Here is a 15,482-nt window from a genome sequence, read left to right on the forward strand (position 1 = left end):
TACAAACATAACCCTTGCCTCTCGCACAGCAGTTGCTATGAATTAAGTTGAGAAAGTCAAAGGGGTGGAATGCAAGTCGTTCACCTAAATGTATATACATATCAGAAGCAGAAGAGCTGTTCTAGAAATACTCCAAGTTAATAAAAAGCACTTTCATTAACCAATAACAAATAATAATTACAGTAAATAAACTGGTCTTCAGACAACCTGCCTCCAAAGATAAAATTTCCCTTCAAAAGGGAGAATGGATGCAGCTTGTACAACTTAAATGAAACTAACATATATAACTGAAAATTAGATGACTGAAGTGTTGACCAAGGAAAAACTAGTCTTTTTTTTTTTAAGTGGAAGTGTAGGTTCAAGTATGCCCCTCCAATTACAGACAGGGTTATTAAATAAAAGCATAAGGCAGTGCTACAAACTAAGAGCTGTGCTAGGCACCACCAGAATACACAGAAATTGGAATCTACATAGTAATCAAAATTGAAATGTAAAGTTATTATTAGAAACTATGACTTTACAAAGCATGTGATTCAGTTATAAGCAAGTACTATGTAAAACCAAAATAGGTTTTAAAGAATTTTTAAAGAATCAAAAGCATGCAACTGATTTTTTAGTCATTTGTTCACAGGATAGCGTAAACATCCATTTAGTAATTTCTTAAGTGGCTGTAACAATTTCAAACACAACAGCACTTACCTTGGTATCGTCACACATTTTGTATTGCAATTCTGAGTGGTAATTGCCTTCTCAAGCTCATCCAGCTGTCCTGTTTTCTTTAGCTTCTTGACCAAGCTTTTCACTGCTTTTTCGCACCACTTTTCCTCCTGACCATTCTGCTCGCCACCACCAGCCCCTCCAGAGCCACCAGCAGATTTTTTCCACCCCAGAAGTCTCTTCACAACTGGTGGAGTGAATGGCAATATGGATGACATGACTTGCACCAGACAGAACACTCAGCAAGCAATAAATTAGAGATTCCCGTCTGATCCCTAAAAACACAAATCAAAACAGACACATTAGCATTGAGGTTTCACATGAAACAAATACCTTGCTTAGGACCTTTCATTACCAAATGCCATAGGACACTGCATCCCAAAAGAAGTCAGATAACAGTTTAGAAGTAGTCTGCATCATGGTTAGGTACTTCATCAGTAAAGTTAAAATGCAAGTCTGCTGCAGACTCTTCAACAGTTAGTGCAGACTAAGGTTGGATTAGACATTTAATTTTTCCTCAAGTCTTTCCTGGTTAAAGTCAACTCCAGAAAATACAGAAGTTAACTTGAGTCTAGCTTTGCACCTAGGCTGGCTGGTTTTAGTAATTTATTAAAGTTTTCCACAAGTGATTGACAAATTCCATACACATATATGCATGTTCTGCCCATCTCCAAATTAATTTAGCAAGCAAAATTGTGTTTGGAATGTCATTTAGTCATTACAGCTTGACAGAAGTCTTCCAACAGCCAGCCATTTCACAAGCCTTTTATTATTTTGTTTGTCATGTTTTAAATAACTACCAGTTTTTGTTCCACTAGGGACACTGATTTGAAATTCACTCATAAGTTTGGTAATAAGCTTATTCCCATCTTTCAATCTAAAGTTCAATAGCCTACAGATAAGGAAATCTTCTCAACTGGCAGTACTTAAAATCAAGTCTTTCAAAATTCATTAAAGGATATTTAAAATCTTAGTTTGCAGGCACCTGAGTAGTAGAACTGTCTGTTTTCAATTTTGATAGTCTTTCATTCAGTATCAACTACCTGATCAGGATGTTTATATAAAATGTAAGATTTGAAGGGATACTGAAACTTGGGCTATGTTTAGCATTCACTGCAATTTGCACTTCAAATCATTTAAAAGAGAAATTTGGATTTGCAGCTTCTATTAGGCTAGTTTTCAGTATTAAAACATAAGCCCCAAATCAACCGTATTATTTTAGGCAGACAGCTGTTAGAAATTGCTTCAGGACATAACGGTCCTATGGATAGAAGTATGGCATTGAAGTCAAAACCAACCTTCTTTCCAGGCAGCGAATAGATATTTGAACTCCAGAAAGTTACCTTATTTCCAAGCTGTGTAAGTTAGTTCAGTCAGCTGAAAATACCTTGTTTTAGCTAAGAGCTAACACTACCTTCAGGCTACTCCATTTGAGCTTTCAAGGCAGCTTACATGCCTCTCCATCCTGTACAGGTGGCACACCTCACTTCTATCCAAAATATACCAACTTCATCTTATTGAAATTTCCCATCTGCAAAACAGCATGGTTGATTTGGGATACTTCAGGATACAATATTCATGGCTATTTTATGCCTTGTCATGTCTTTGCTGTTTCAGTGAGTACCAACAAGCCAACGAACACTAGATTATATTCTACAGGTAACTTTAAATCATAACTTTTCAACTTCCACAAAACAGAACCTTCAGTAGGAATGACATTTCAGTTTCAAGTAAGTTATACCCCCATACACCAGCTTCTGAGAGCAGCTAAAAATACAACTGAAGCAAGAATTGTAGTTTTCTGGGGTCAAGGAGACAAATGTTCCAGTTAACAAGGACTCGAGATTAACACCGGTAACTTTATGCAAGTGATTCAAAACAATCTATCCTAAATGAGAGAATCATAGAATGGTTTGGGTTGGAAGGAACCTTTAAAAATCATCTAGTCCAAACCCCCTGCCATGGGCAGGGACATCTTTCACTAGATCAGGTTGCTCAAAGCCCCATCCAACCTGACTTTCAACACTTCCAATGATGGAGCATCCACAACTACTCTGGGCAACCTGTTCCAGTGCCTCACCAACCTCACTGTAAAATATTTCTTCCTTATATCCAATCTAAATCTACTCTATTTCAGTTTAAAACCATTGCCCCTTGTCCTGTCAGTAGAGGCCTTGGTAAAAAGTCAAAGCATTCATTTTCACACAAGACTATAATATGAAAAGAACTTTTATTCTTTCAATAATGTTAAATTATTACAGAATTGTCCCCAATATTTCAGACTGCAGGTTTTGCAGCCTGCAAAAGCATTGCACTGGAGTCCTGGCTGCAGCAAACACAAGAAAAATAAATTAAATATCCGACATTGTCAAATTAAACACTGAATAGGACACTCAGGGTATAGTTTCACAGGGAGCCAAGCCAATGCAACAGCTTCCTACCACAGGACGCCCAGGTCTCCTTCCTTTCTCTCCTGCAGCACCCACCAACTCAGCACCAGTACCGATACCTTTCCACAAAGGCTCAGCTAGATAACCAAGTAAAAACTGATCAAGTTTGGGTTTTTTGCTGAGTTAGTTCTCTTTCAGGTTAACAAGTTGCACCGGCTCACACACTGTACTGTAAGTACTCATGCTGATGTCAGGTGAGTTACAGGAATGTGGATGGAGGACTCCGGCCCCAGCCTTCAGCAGCAGTGTTAGCATTGACTGCATTGCCAGAAATGCAACCTGGGCCTGTACTTTAATTTAGATAATTTATTTTGGTGGCAAAGCCAAATTAAGTAGTCTTACTCCCTTTTCCACATGTTCTGAGCTGTTCATGGGCCTGGGAGTGAAATATATTAGACCCCTAATCCAGTACACTGGGTAGCTCCAGAGATGAAACAGGAGGCTTGCATGGCCACTGCTGTTTTAAGAAACACTCACACTAGGTTTCTGAAACAGGGAATGGCAGTCACTCTGAGCTTTATAAAAAGACTTCAACATTTGAGCATGGTCAACATTAGATGCTTCAGAGGCATATGCAAGAAATTAAAAAAGACCAAACCAAAGAGGATAGCCTCTCTTGCTTCAAAGATCACATTTTAAACACTAGCAATTGATGGTGTAATATCTGAACATTAATTCAATGCTGACAGATGTAGGCAACCAAGTACCACTATCATTGTTTATCCACACACCAATTCTTCTCCAGTTTATGGAGCTCACTGACATATAATATACATATTTCCTGTTCTTTACCTTCAAATTTGACACCTTTCAATGCCCCACAATACTCCTTTGAGTGTCAGCCCTATAAAAAACACACTTCAGTAGGGTCTCATTTACCACCAAGGTAAATTGCCTATTCTTCCCAGGCCCTCTAAACATTCTCAATGCTTTCATCTAATTTTTCAGCTTTACAATATTCCTTGTGATAAGATGTCCAGTTTTGCAGTATTCTCTCCCCTTAAGACATAACACTGATCTATATATCATTTTCTGTATTCTCTGGTGCTCTTTTTTTAAAACTAATATTTGCTTTTCTGCTTCAAATGCACATTGAGTAAGTCTTGCAGCAGGAAAGAATTTAGAAACCTCATACATTTCAGTTTTTCTTTATACTTGAACTCTCATACTATTTTGACATACACAGAGGTAAAAAAAAATCTTTTCCCATTTCCAGAAGACTGTAAGCTGAGATCTAACTAATCAGAAATTTCCAGATATTATACTTAATTATAATCAGTTCCATTACATGTGCTCATCCAGCTTCTGTAGAAGCTGTCAGAAAGCATAGGTTGATCTACCCCTGTGAAAACTAGTTTCACCCCTGTGAAAAATACAAAGGGACACACTCAAAGAGCCCTTTATTGCAATGACTACTGCAGCTTAGCAGCTATTTAAAAAAAACACAACATACACCACAGCTGCAGATCAAGAGTCTGGGAGGCTTAAACTAACTCCTTCCTTTTGTTTTGCCATGGCAGGGATTTGCCAGGAGTATCAATAAGAATTTCACTAAGTTTTTCCAGTAGTGGCCCCGTGGCTTTCAAAGGCTGAGCAGAGAGAATGTGACACAAGTAGGACAGGACTTCATTCAGCTTAATACTTCAGTCGATTGTGATGAGTACTCATAGGAGAGTATTTCAGCCAGCTTAATTTATGCAAAAGTGGCACTCCAAGCCTAGAAGAGGCACTGCAAAGTAGAAGGCATGGTTAGGCTGAACTCTGAGCAATTTCGATAAATGCAAATTATGCAAGGAAAAAGCAACAATAAAGAAACTAATAAGAAATACCCTACTGGGTCTGAGGACTGGTGCATCTGGCATAGTGCTCCATCTCCAAAGGTGACAAAAGAACATGCTACTCAAGGAAAGCACATGAGCCTGGCTGTTTTCTGTAGCCCATTGTCCTCATAGTTCTTCAGCACAGAATCACAGAATGCTTTGGGATGGAAGGGACCTTTCAAGGCCATCCAGTCCAACCCCCCTGCAAAGGGCAGGGACATCTTCAACCAGATCAGGTTGCTCAGAGCCCCATCCAGCCTGGCCTTGAATGTTTCCAGGGATCGGGCATCTACCACCTCTCTGGGCAACCTGTGCCAGTGCCTCACCACCCTCATCATGAAAATTTTTTCCTTGTGTTTAGTCTAAATCTACCCTCCTTCAGCTTAAAACCATTACCCCTTGTCCTGTCACAGCAGACGTTGCTAAAAAGTCTGTCCCCATCTTTCTTCTAAGCCCCCTTTAAGTACTGAAAGGATGCAATCAGGTCTCCCCACAGCCTTCTCTTCTCCAGGCTGAACACCCCCAGCTCTTTCAGCCTGTCCTCATAGCAGAAGTGCTCCAGCCCTCGGACCATTTCGGTGGCCTCCTCTGGACCCGCTCCAACAGCTCCATGTCCTTCCCGTGCTGAGGACCCCCGAGCTGGATGCAGGGCTCCAGGGGGGTCTCCCCAGAGCGGAGCAGAAGGGCAGAATCCCCTCCCTCACCCTGCTGGCCACGCTTCTCTGGATGCAGCTTGGGACACAGTTGGCCTTCTGGGCTGCGAGAGCACATTGCTGGCTCATGTCCAGCTTTTCTTCTACCAGCACACCCAAGTCCTTCTCCTCAGGGCTGCTCTCCATCCCTTCACCCCCCAGCCTGTACTGATACCAGGGGTTGCCCTGACCCAGATGCAGGACCTTGCACTTGGCCTTGTTGAACCTCATGAGGTTGACACAGGCCCACCTCTCCAGCCTGCCCAGGTCCCTCTGGATGGCATCCAGTCCCTCAGGTGGGTCAACTGCATCGCTCAGCTTGGTGTCGTCTGCAGACCTGCTAAGGGTGCACTCGATCCTGCCGCATCTTAAACTGTTACAGCAGGAAATTAAAGGCTGCATTCCTACCTATTCCCTTTAGCAGTCATTTATGGACCACAAATTCATCTAACCACTTTTTGAACCTGCCTCCGCAAACTCTGGTGCTGTCTGCCACAAGACATTAACTGCCCACTGTCTAAAGAAGTACTTTTAGCTGTTTTAATTTGATCTCTTTGTAGTGTCAGAAAGTGCCCCTTGTTCTACCACTGCAAGCTTTTCTGAAGAACTGTTTGTATTCATCTCGCCCACAAGCTTCATGATTCTGTACATTTGAATCACGTCCCTCCCTCAAATAGAGGACTATCAGCCTTTTGTCACAAAGAAAGTATCTGAACACAGCTCATACAGTTTGGGAAGCTCCTCTGGACAGGTGCCAAGCCTGAAAGCTTTACTACTTCAATTAAATTACAAGTACTTGAAGACATTGCATAAGGACTGATTTAAAGACCACAGAAAAAAATGTATCAGTCTACAGTTATCTTTTCACTTATCTTTTTGGTCATACTACCCTAAAGCTCTCAACATTATAATGAAAATAAAAAGTACAAAGACAGAAATCTACACCTCATGAGAAATTTGGAGATAGAAGGCAGACAGCACGTGTTTGCTGCAGAACATCTGGCAGGAGCTCAAATAAAGATGAGGAGCCCTACGTTTGCGCTGGGTTCTATCTGTATCCACCTAGACAGTCTCGGACACCATGTTTATACCAATGGGTTTAGGAGTCGCTGTTGCAGGTCATTTTTGACCAGCAAATCCCATTTCAATTCATCACCTGTAACTTTTGCCTTCAAATTGATAGAGTGATATAAAGAGTTTTGATCTTCGTTCCTAAAGAATCATCCTCTCGTACACTGTCACTGTTGACACTAGCCTCTTGCTAAAAACATTCCTCTAGTCTTTTTCCTTGTACACTTTCTTCACCCACAAAAAAAAAAATGCTTTTTCCCCAAATGCACCCAGAAAACAATCTTTGCCAACACTGCAAGAAACATTTCCACATTGCTAAAATGGCTGCAAATTAAATACGTGCTAAATATGTAACATCCCTTCTTTCTTGTGATAGTTTTTGTGATTTCCTCGTAGTCTACAGCCAACCATCTCAAAAAACTGAGTACTCATTTACAGCCTTTGCTTTTAAGGACCTAAAATGTGCTTTGCCATTGCTTATTCTCTGCACTGTCTCTCTTTTGCTCACTCTCTTCTACTGAGGCCCAACATCATAGCCCAAATTGATCTTTTACCTTCCTGTGTACTATCCCCACTACAACACACCAACATATTGGGACTCAGAGTAATTGCAGGGATATTTTCAAGACCACTTTCCGAGCTCAACTATAGTCGAACTATTAGTATCAAGGCAGCAGTGCGATACAGAGCAGAAAACTTCCAGTATTTTATTCCTTTCCACATTCTCTGGATTGTGCCTTAAAACTGCAGCTTTGAATACTCAAGGAATACTCACTCTGTTGCCCAGAGAGGTACGAGTGTTTCTTTAGATTGCTGGAACATAGGGAGCACGTGCTGTTATTCCAAACAGATTAGTACTGGAAAATTCACAAATTGCCTAACTTTGGTGGTATTTGTTTCATCTCTGCCTCCTGATGCACACATTTCTATAGTTGGTCAAACAGTGTCATAGTTGGCAACTTTTAAAGTCACAGTTTGAGTCATGTCTGCTATTATTCCATTCTACTGTGGTTCTCTGGAACAAGTATTAAATATTAAGCCCATGATCCCAGCAATAACTAAGCATAGAAGATGAAGAAAACCTTAAGGGCAGCATGCTAGCAGACTAAAATCAAGGGAAATTTTCCTTTCCCAAGTGTCTGGAACATACTATAAACACACTGGTGCTACCAAAAATATCAACTGATTTCTAGCTAATTTATTCTAAAGCCTTATGCAACATATTTCGTATCAGTATGCTTATTCATCTTAAACTTGAAATAAAGAAATCTGATCTCTCCTGGTTTTACTAGAAGTATTCTGGCTTAGAGGAATTTCATTTGCGAGAGCTCTTCTGGAATAAAGAGGACAGAAGTTAAGCTCCTGAGGAAAGAAGATCGAGGAAAATTATTTGTGGCATTTGAGAGAGAGTCTACAAGTTCATTTCCTTCCTATTTTAGTCCCATTTTTGATATTTTTTTTTAAAAGGCAATGTTTTTTTCATTACTTCTGGAGTTTGGACAAGATTCTTTATCAGTTTCACCAAGTGCACAATGTTTCAGATCTTTTAGAAGAGGAGGGAATATGCACCCTTTCGCTTCAGAAGCATCCCTGTGATATTAGTGGCTTCAGAATAAGGTAACATTAATTGAAGCACAGTCTATTTAAGGCAGTATCAAGACCTTATGTTAAGCTAAACAATACTGAAAGTTGAAGTTTCAAAGGGCATAGCTTATGCAGTACTGCATATGTCTCCTATATTAAGCCAAAGTCATTAAGACTTAGAGAAACGATAAAACAAGTATTTCATCTTGCATTGAACAGAAGCAAAACAAAGCTAATTTATGATCTGCTTCTGGAACTTTTAGGTTGTGTTATTCCAAACAATGAGACAGTTTATTCTCAGCAGAATCTGAGAAAGTTCTCCCCCGTGTTAATGATCTCAACTCGCAGGAAACCTGAATTCTGTATGAAGTTCAAACTAAAATCAAAGCCAGTCTTTTCCCTTTCAGATAGAATACACTCTAGTTAAAGCACTCAATGGAACAGACAAGAGAAGACATTTTACTTCTATTGCACCCACAACCCCTCCAAAAACTGCCTTTTGAGATTCCAGAAGGGCTAATTCTTTCTTCCCCTACGAATGCATATTAGAAACACCTGGCTTTGTCATACTGCAGAAGCTCAAACCTACTGCCACATACATACTTTTCTGAAGAACAGCCACATCCTTCTCTCTTCATATTCAGGTCAGAGTCAGACAGCTTCGAGTATTCCCTTACTGATTTTTGGGTGTTTGGAGGTTTTTTTGCTTTGGAGAAGGTGGGGGTGGAGAGCTGGAGGAAGGGGAATCCAGCCCTACTGAGCAATGCCCTTAGATCCACCTCCCAGTTCAGCTTTTCAGTCAATTAGGCCAGCAGTGGGGATTGGCTCTAAAGAGCTCCCTCCCAAGGGGCTCCAGCCAGCCACCTCACAGGCCAAAGCTCCAAGAAGTAAAGACAAGGTCCCAGTTCAGCTTTGACACAAACTGATGAAGTTCAAGGCAGGCTGCTTGTGATCTGAAGGGATGGGAGCAAAGAAAATTCTTCCTCTGGGTCAGCTTTAGAATGAGGATTTTGCAATGTGCAGAATCAATTTACACATTAATTTTTATTATGCTCTAGTATTGCAATGCATCTTGAAACTCTGCGTAACTATTATCTTTATACAGCTCATTGAAAACAGAATTACCCACCTACTTTGAAAGTAGACTTCTTTCCTCTCACTCATTTCATGAAGTTTGATTATGAATCAAGTGAGGAAACTCATGTTTCTCATACACAGAACTAAAATAAGCATGATCATGATGTTATGAATGCTTCAGAAGTTGGATTTTTCTTCAATTACTAAGAATTGCTGCAAATTACAGACAAATGTAATAATGAAAAGCTATATTGCTATTAGAAAATTAGCACACTGTATTAACATATGCATTCATAGCACACTAAAATTGCATGCAACTGGAGACATGAGAAATAAGAAGAGATGTTAATTTTACTGACCTTTGATTAAACTACTAACAGGACCAATGTATTTTAGCAACACTCCTAGAATTACAAAAGAGGAAGATTACCACAACTGCAGTCGGCCAATCCACCTGTCTCTGCAAAGCAGCAAACTTAGTATTATGAACCACCTCTGGTATTGCTCCTTAAAACTAAAAGACCTTAATAGCCCCACAAAAGCACTGAATAAGCACTCCAAACCACAGCAGTTTAAGCCCTTCTCACCTCGTTTGTTTTGACTAAAATTTTCCATGTGTAACAAGCAAGCGTCAGTTTCACTGTTTTAGAAAATAAATACTCCTGGGCTAAATTTGACAGGAATACTCACAGAACTGATCACCAGGTACCTGTGCCAGTTTTTATCTGTATAGCTTAGCAGTTTCTCCACTTTGTTAAATGCAATTATTTATGGTTTAACAATTAGTTAACACAAGTTCACTTTCAAAACAGGCTTTAACATAAATGCTCTTCAAACAGGCCTGCCCCCCCACCCCCTTGATAAGCAGAGTTCAATTTGCACTGCAAGGTGTCTTATGTTAAGCTTGTATTGCTCCAGTGTAATTAAATCAAGCTTGAGCCCCAGACTAAACTGGTGGGATACCCAGGAACTGCTCTCTCACAGTCTCTTCTTGGTCTTACTTCACACTGTGGCTGTCAAACACACATAATCATAATAAAAATGTTATCTGGAACGAAGCCTTACTGTTTGTAACACAGTTTCTCTACTGGAAGTGGAAAGCCATGTTTAGGAAGGTTTTCTGCAGTAGCCAATTTCTTCTAGCCCAGAGAGTATTGAACACAGGGCTGCCTGTACTCTCCATTCTATTGCAAAAAAACTAATCCCATCGCATGACCTGCAGCAATTCAGTTTAACAAATCAACAATTACAAATATTTTGGCAAAGTAAGCTTAGGTATTGTTTGCCTCTCAGCACAGTTCACAACCAGTTTGTGGCTTTATGATAAAAGTCATTAAATCCAATCTGAAAAGCAGAATTTACAGCTCACTTAGCAAGTCAGGTCCATAAATGGATGCTTTCAATTACAGGGCATTTACATGCACAATCATTAAGGCAGCGTTGAATACATTTGAAAACTCTAGAATACTTTTTATAATAATTAAAACTTTGCATACTGTTCTTCATATAAACAAAACTTAGGAATTATCTTCAGTCTCGAGCAGAGCTCAGATTCGTTGTTATCCAGAACCTACTGCAAAGCCTGTTCTCCCAGTACTTTTGTGGGAAAGGGATTAGAGATGGAAACAAGTTTTGTTTTTTAAAGTTGCTCTCAGCAGCAGAGACTTTTTTGAGCTCCAATAAACTCAATTATATCAACTGGTGCTCAACACTTCTGAAAGATCAAGTGGAACAGGAAGATGGAGGAGGACCCAGGAGCACCTTTCATTTGGAGTCAGTGTAATTCAAATTTATTTGATTTTGTTCATGAATCTAGCTTCTAGGTACAGGAAAAGAAAAGATCAGTTAAAAGACCAATTCTTTTAACCTCATTTTTTCAATTGTGTTCTTCTTTTTATCATCAAACAGAACCTCAGGAAAGTTGACAAATTATTCTCCAAGATTATATTACACACGCCCAGCTTCTTCCATAAAGAAGATTGGATCTTCAACCACTTTTGTTCATTTTGGTGACTGTCTGTGTAGTCCAAGTCTGACCCACACAACAGCAGAACAACAATCAACTACCAGGTTACTCTATTAAACATCCCAATATATTGTTAAATACATGCTTAGACTCATTTTTTATTTAAGTTTAAACCACCTTAAATAAGATCCTTCCCTTCCTCTTTTTAAAGGCATTTGTAACTAATGCTATCTTTCATCATGATAGTGTTAAGCAAACGGGGGGAAGGGACTTCAAAAACCTCCCCCTTTGCTTACATTCTCATTCCCCACTAATTCACTAGACTTTGTCAATGTTAAAGTTTTAAAGCTACGCCTCAAAACAAACACACACACAAATAATCTACTCACACACCATGCAAGCTCCAACACTGCGATAAAGCATAGGAAAGTCTAAACAGCAATCTTGTTCTGCTAAGAGAAGCCTTTTGCCTGAACAAGAGGTTGGTTTTTTTTTTTTTTTCAGTCTGGAGAACAGAGCAAAGACTAATCAGTCTCTCACTACACAGTCCAGCCCCCACAGAAATAATGTCATGAATCAGTCTGAAAGTACAGCTCTCCAGGCTAAGAGAGGAACACTTAAGAACAGACAAACCTGCTGTTATGTGCGGTCTCCTAATAAGCTGTCATTATAAACTTCTTGCTACAGACGGAATCTGGCTCGTTTATAACCATGAACTGTGATAACATGAGCTCCACATGCAATACACACCAGTTGCAGCATTCACTAGCAGAATTTTCAGAAAATCTTGTTTGGTAAACCCAGTAAGCAAAACTTTTTCTTAATGCTATCCACTTGTTTGTAAAGTATTTGAAAAGAGCATAACACATGTGTTGGGGTTTTTTTTTAGTCAAAAACTGTGACGGACAACCAAAAAGACATGAGACTAGGCTGCAGCCTGAATCCCAATTGTTCAATTCAACAGCTCTCCAAGACTAGCACAAGGGCTCTTCACCCACCCCCTTTTTTTTTTTTCCTTCTTTTATTTCTCCAGAGTGAAGACTAAAAGACTGCAGCGTCACACTTTCTCTTCCCCTCCAGTTCCCACAGAAAAGAAAAAAAAAATTGCAAGTAGGAACTCTACAACTCTGCAGTAACACCAACTACTGCTACTTATCACCACACAACTTCTCCCATGTGCTTATCTAGGTAGATGAAACACTTAACAGAATACGCTTGTTTACATCTTACAATGCATAGATAGCTACAGCATTAAAACCAGTGCCGTGAAGAAAGCCACGAATCTCTATTCGCATGTACGGGTCTGATGTAGGCAGTGTGTATTTCACATCCATGGCTCACAGAACAGACAAAAGGGCACTAACTGAAGCAAAGCCTGCAATCCTAAACGCTTCTTTACAACTCGCTCCTAACTTTCTCCACCACCCCGGCACGAAATTTTGCACACCTGATCTCTGCAAGAAAGAAAGACTGGGCAGAGAGAGAGGGGGAAAGAAAGGAGAAGCAGAACTTTTTTTTTTTTTTTCCTCTCACCCCCCATAGGCACACAGTGGGGCACAGGCCAGCCCTCCCCATCCCTCATCGCCCCGCCTCAGGGGCTATCCCAGCATGTGGGCGGTGGGAGGTGACACCGACCTTCCCCACCGCCCAGCTTCCTCTCACGCCGACCCAGCCAGCGGCCGGCAGGAGCCGCCCCCCCCGCCCCACGCCGCCATTTCCTCCCGCTGGGAGAGGCAGCTCCTCAAGCCCCGAGCCGCCGGGGCCCACCGCGGCCGCCCGCCGCCCTCAGCACCAGCCGCGTCCCACCACAACAAAGGGGGAAGAGGGCGTGGGGAGGCGCCCCCATCCCCCGCCGAGACCAGGCCGGTTCCGTTCCGTTCCGTTCCGTCCCCTCCCAGCCCGTACGGCACCCCTCCCCGAGAAGCGGCTGCCCGATGCCACCCCTCCCGTGGCACGGCCAAGCCGCCCGCCGGAACCAACCTCTTCCTCAGCAAGCTGCGCAGCCGCTCTCCTCCCTCAACGTTGGCTTCCCCTGCGCGCCCGCCCTTCCCGCGCCCATTGGCTCCCGACGCGCCCCGCCCACCGTCGGGGGGCGGGGAGGCGGCTCATTGGCTCAACCGCCCGTCACTTGTGAAACAGAGGGCGAGGATTGGGTAGCTGGCGCGGAGGCCCGGCCCGCGTCGCCGATTGGCGGATTGAGCAGCCAATCGAGTGCCGGTGGCGGAAAAAAAAAATAAGGAGAGAGAAATCAAAAAAAAGACGCGAGGCGAAGGGAGACAGAGCCGGGTGGGCGGTGCTGCGTGCACCGCGCGGCGGGGGCGGGGAGGCGCCGCTCATTGGTCGCGCCCGCTGTCACTTTTCGTCCCATGCGCCCGCTAGGGGCGGTTGATCGGGAAAGGACGGCGGTTTGAGTGACCCGCAGGCGCGCAGCCGCACTGGCGGAGTGAGCGAGCACTGCTGCAGAACCCCGTAACCTTCCGCGCCGGGCGCGGGTGGGAGCTGAGAAAAGGTAGTGCGCACCTTCCTGTCAGAAATTACCTCAGGTCCCGCGGCGGGCCCGGCATGGGGACACCTCTGGGCCGCCTGCCCTCGAGCATCCAATAAAGCCACAACTAAATCGAAATTTAAATGCTCCTTTGATAAGGGAGGATGAAACCTCTTCCCTCAGAGGGCTGGTGTGGGGTGGCAGCCATGGCGGCCCCTCGGGGGCACAACGCCCCTCTGTCCCCACAGCTGTGGCCTGAGGGTGGCATAGCCCTGCTCCCCCGGCCCCTCACCAGGCCCCGTTTCCCAGATCTCATCCCGAAACAGATTTAAACTGCCCGAGGCTTTGTCTCCTGCAATAACATACAGCTTCAGGCTGGGATGGGCCCTGCAGAGCTGCTGTGATCCTGATGGTCCCCAAGGTGTGACGCTGAGATAAGGCCACCCTGAAGCCTGCCCAGCCTCCCTCTGCCTGCTGCTGTCTGCACCAGCTTGGGGGCTACCCCCCTCATATTCAATGGCTCTTAAGAGAGCAGTTTTCCTCTCATGTTGGGGTTTTGGGGTTTTTTTTAGTGACTGCTTTCAGTAGAGTCTTGACAGCTTTAACCACCTGTGGTGTGGTAATGATGTAATATAACCAAATTCCTGCACCTAAGTAAATGCCCAGGCTCACCACAAGTAAATTAGAACCTGTTGGCAGCTGGGGACCCACCAGCATGCAAAACCCATTGCTGCTTTGTCTACAGAGGTCCTTGCGGTGATGCTCGGCAGGTTCCCCAAAGCATGAGTGGGAAGCCACAAGATGGGAGTTTAATGGGGTTTCTTTGGGTGAAAAGGTCTGTTCCTGCTTTGCTGTAAGTCTGTTGGAGATGCTCTGTTTTTTCACTTCCACTTTTTGATACTTTTCCTTATCCCACCCTGCGTATATCTCAACTGTAGGCCACTTCTCTTATACCTGAGGTCCCATCTCACCAGCGTAACAGCTTGCTTTCCAGAGGCACGCTCCTCTTCCAGACTGAAACGTTTTCTGCACTCGGTAACGTAGGTGGTGTGATTCAGCTTCTTGGGCATGTATCCCATCTCAACAGGGTTGGTATTCTCAGGAGCCAGGTGAGGCACCTCTCCCATCGTTTAGCCCTTCTGACAGAATGATAGACGTGGACTCGCAGAAATCTCCCTCTTGCCTTGTCTGTGCTTGGATTTTCCCAGCTTGAAGCAGACATGTAGCTTATTCAGGTTTTCTGTTGTATTTTTTCCCTCCAGTTCCATCAGTTTGAGATTCAGGCCAGTCATGAAATAAACACAACAGTAAAATGGAGAAGATACCTGCTGAAGACAATGCAGAGCTTCTAACAGATTATCATCATGTTTTTGAAAGATAAGGTGTTCCAGGCGGGTTGTACCTGGAAACAGATACAGGCTATTCAGCCAGCACAGCACTTGCTTTGTGGAGGTTTCACTGCATTCAGAGAGAATTTTTTTCTATGAACAGCAAGTTAATTAAGCTCAGTTTTTCTGTGGATTTGTGTCAGACATTCCCTTCACCTCTCCACTGCAATAAATCCACAGCCCCCTCTCCAGTTATATCCCCGAGGCTAACTTCTGATACTTCCAAAGCTCC

The 15,482-nt window shown here is 42.9% G+C and overlaps 1 protein-coding gene across 6 annotated transcripts in view; it reads right to left on the reverse strand.

Moving 5' to 3' along the window:
* SMAD2 (SMAD family member 2) overlaps window positions 1-13,410 on the reverse strand; it is a 60,292-nt gene extending 46,882 nt beyond the window's left edge. For 3 of the 6 annotated variants that reach the window (XM_087760356.1, XM_087760357.1, XM_087760351.1), the window contains exons 1-2: window positions 13,358-13,410; window positions 700-992 (exon numbers count right to left, since the gene is read on the reverse strand). In XM_087760356.1, coding sequence (XP_087616482.1) covers window positions 700-935 — 236 coding nt within the window. In that variant the 5' untranslated portion in view covers window positions 936-992; window positions 13,358-13,410. Of the gene's footprint in view, window positions 1-699; window positions 993-2,060; window positions 2,260-9,770; window positions 9,796-12,607; window positions 12,747-13,357 lie in introns of those variants that run through there. The other 3 variants (XM_087760352.1, XM_087760353.1, XM_087760355.1) reach the window with 3 other exon arrangements.
* Between the last annotated feature and the right edge of the window lie 2,072 nt (window positions 13,411-15,482).

Source organism: Nipponia nippon, unplaced genomic scaffold (assembly GCF_047370975.1).
Source record: "Nipponia nippon isolate SJK-2023a ecotype South Korea unplaced genomic scaffold, ASM4737097v1 scaffold_22, whole genome shotgun sequence".
Lineage (NCBI taxonomy): Eukaryota > Metazoa > Chordata > Aves > Pelecaniformes > Threskiornithidae > Nipponia > Nipponia nippon.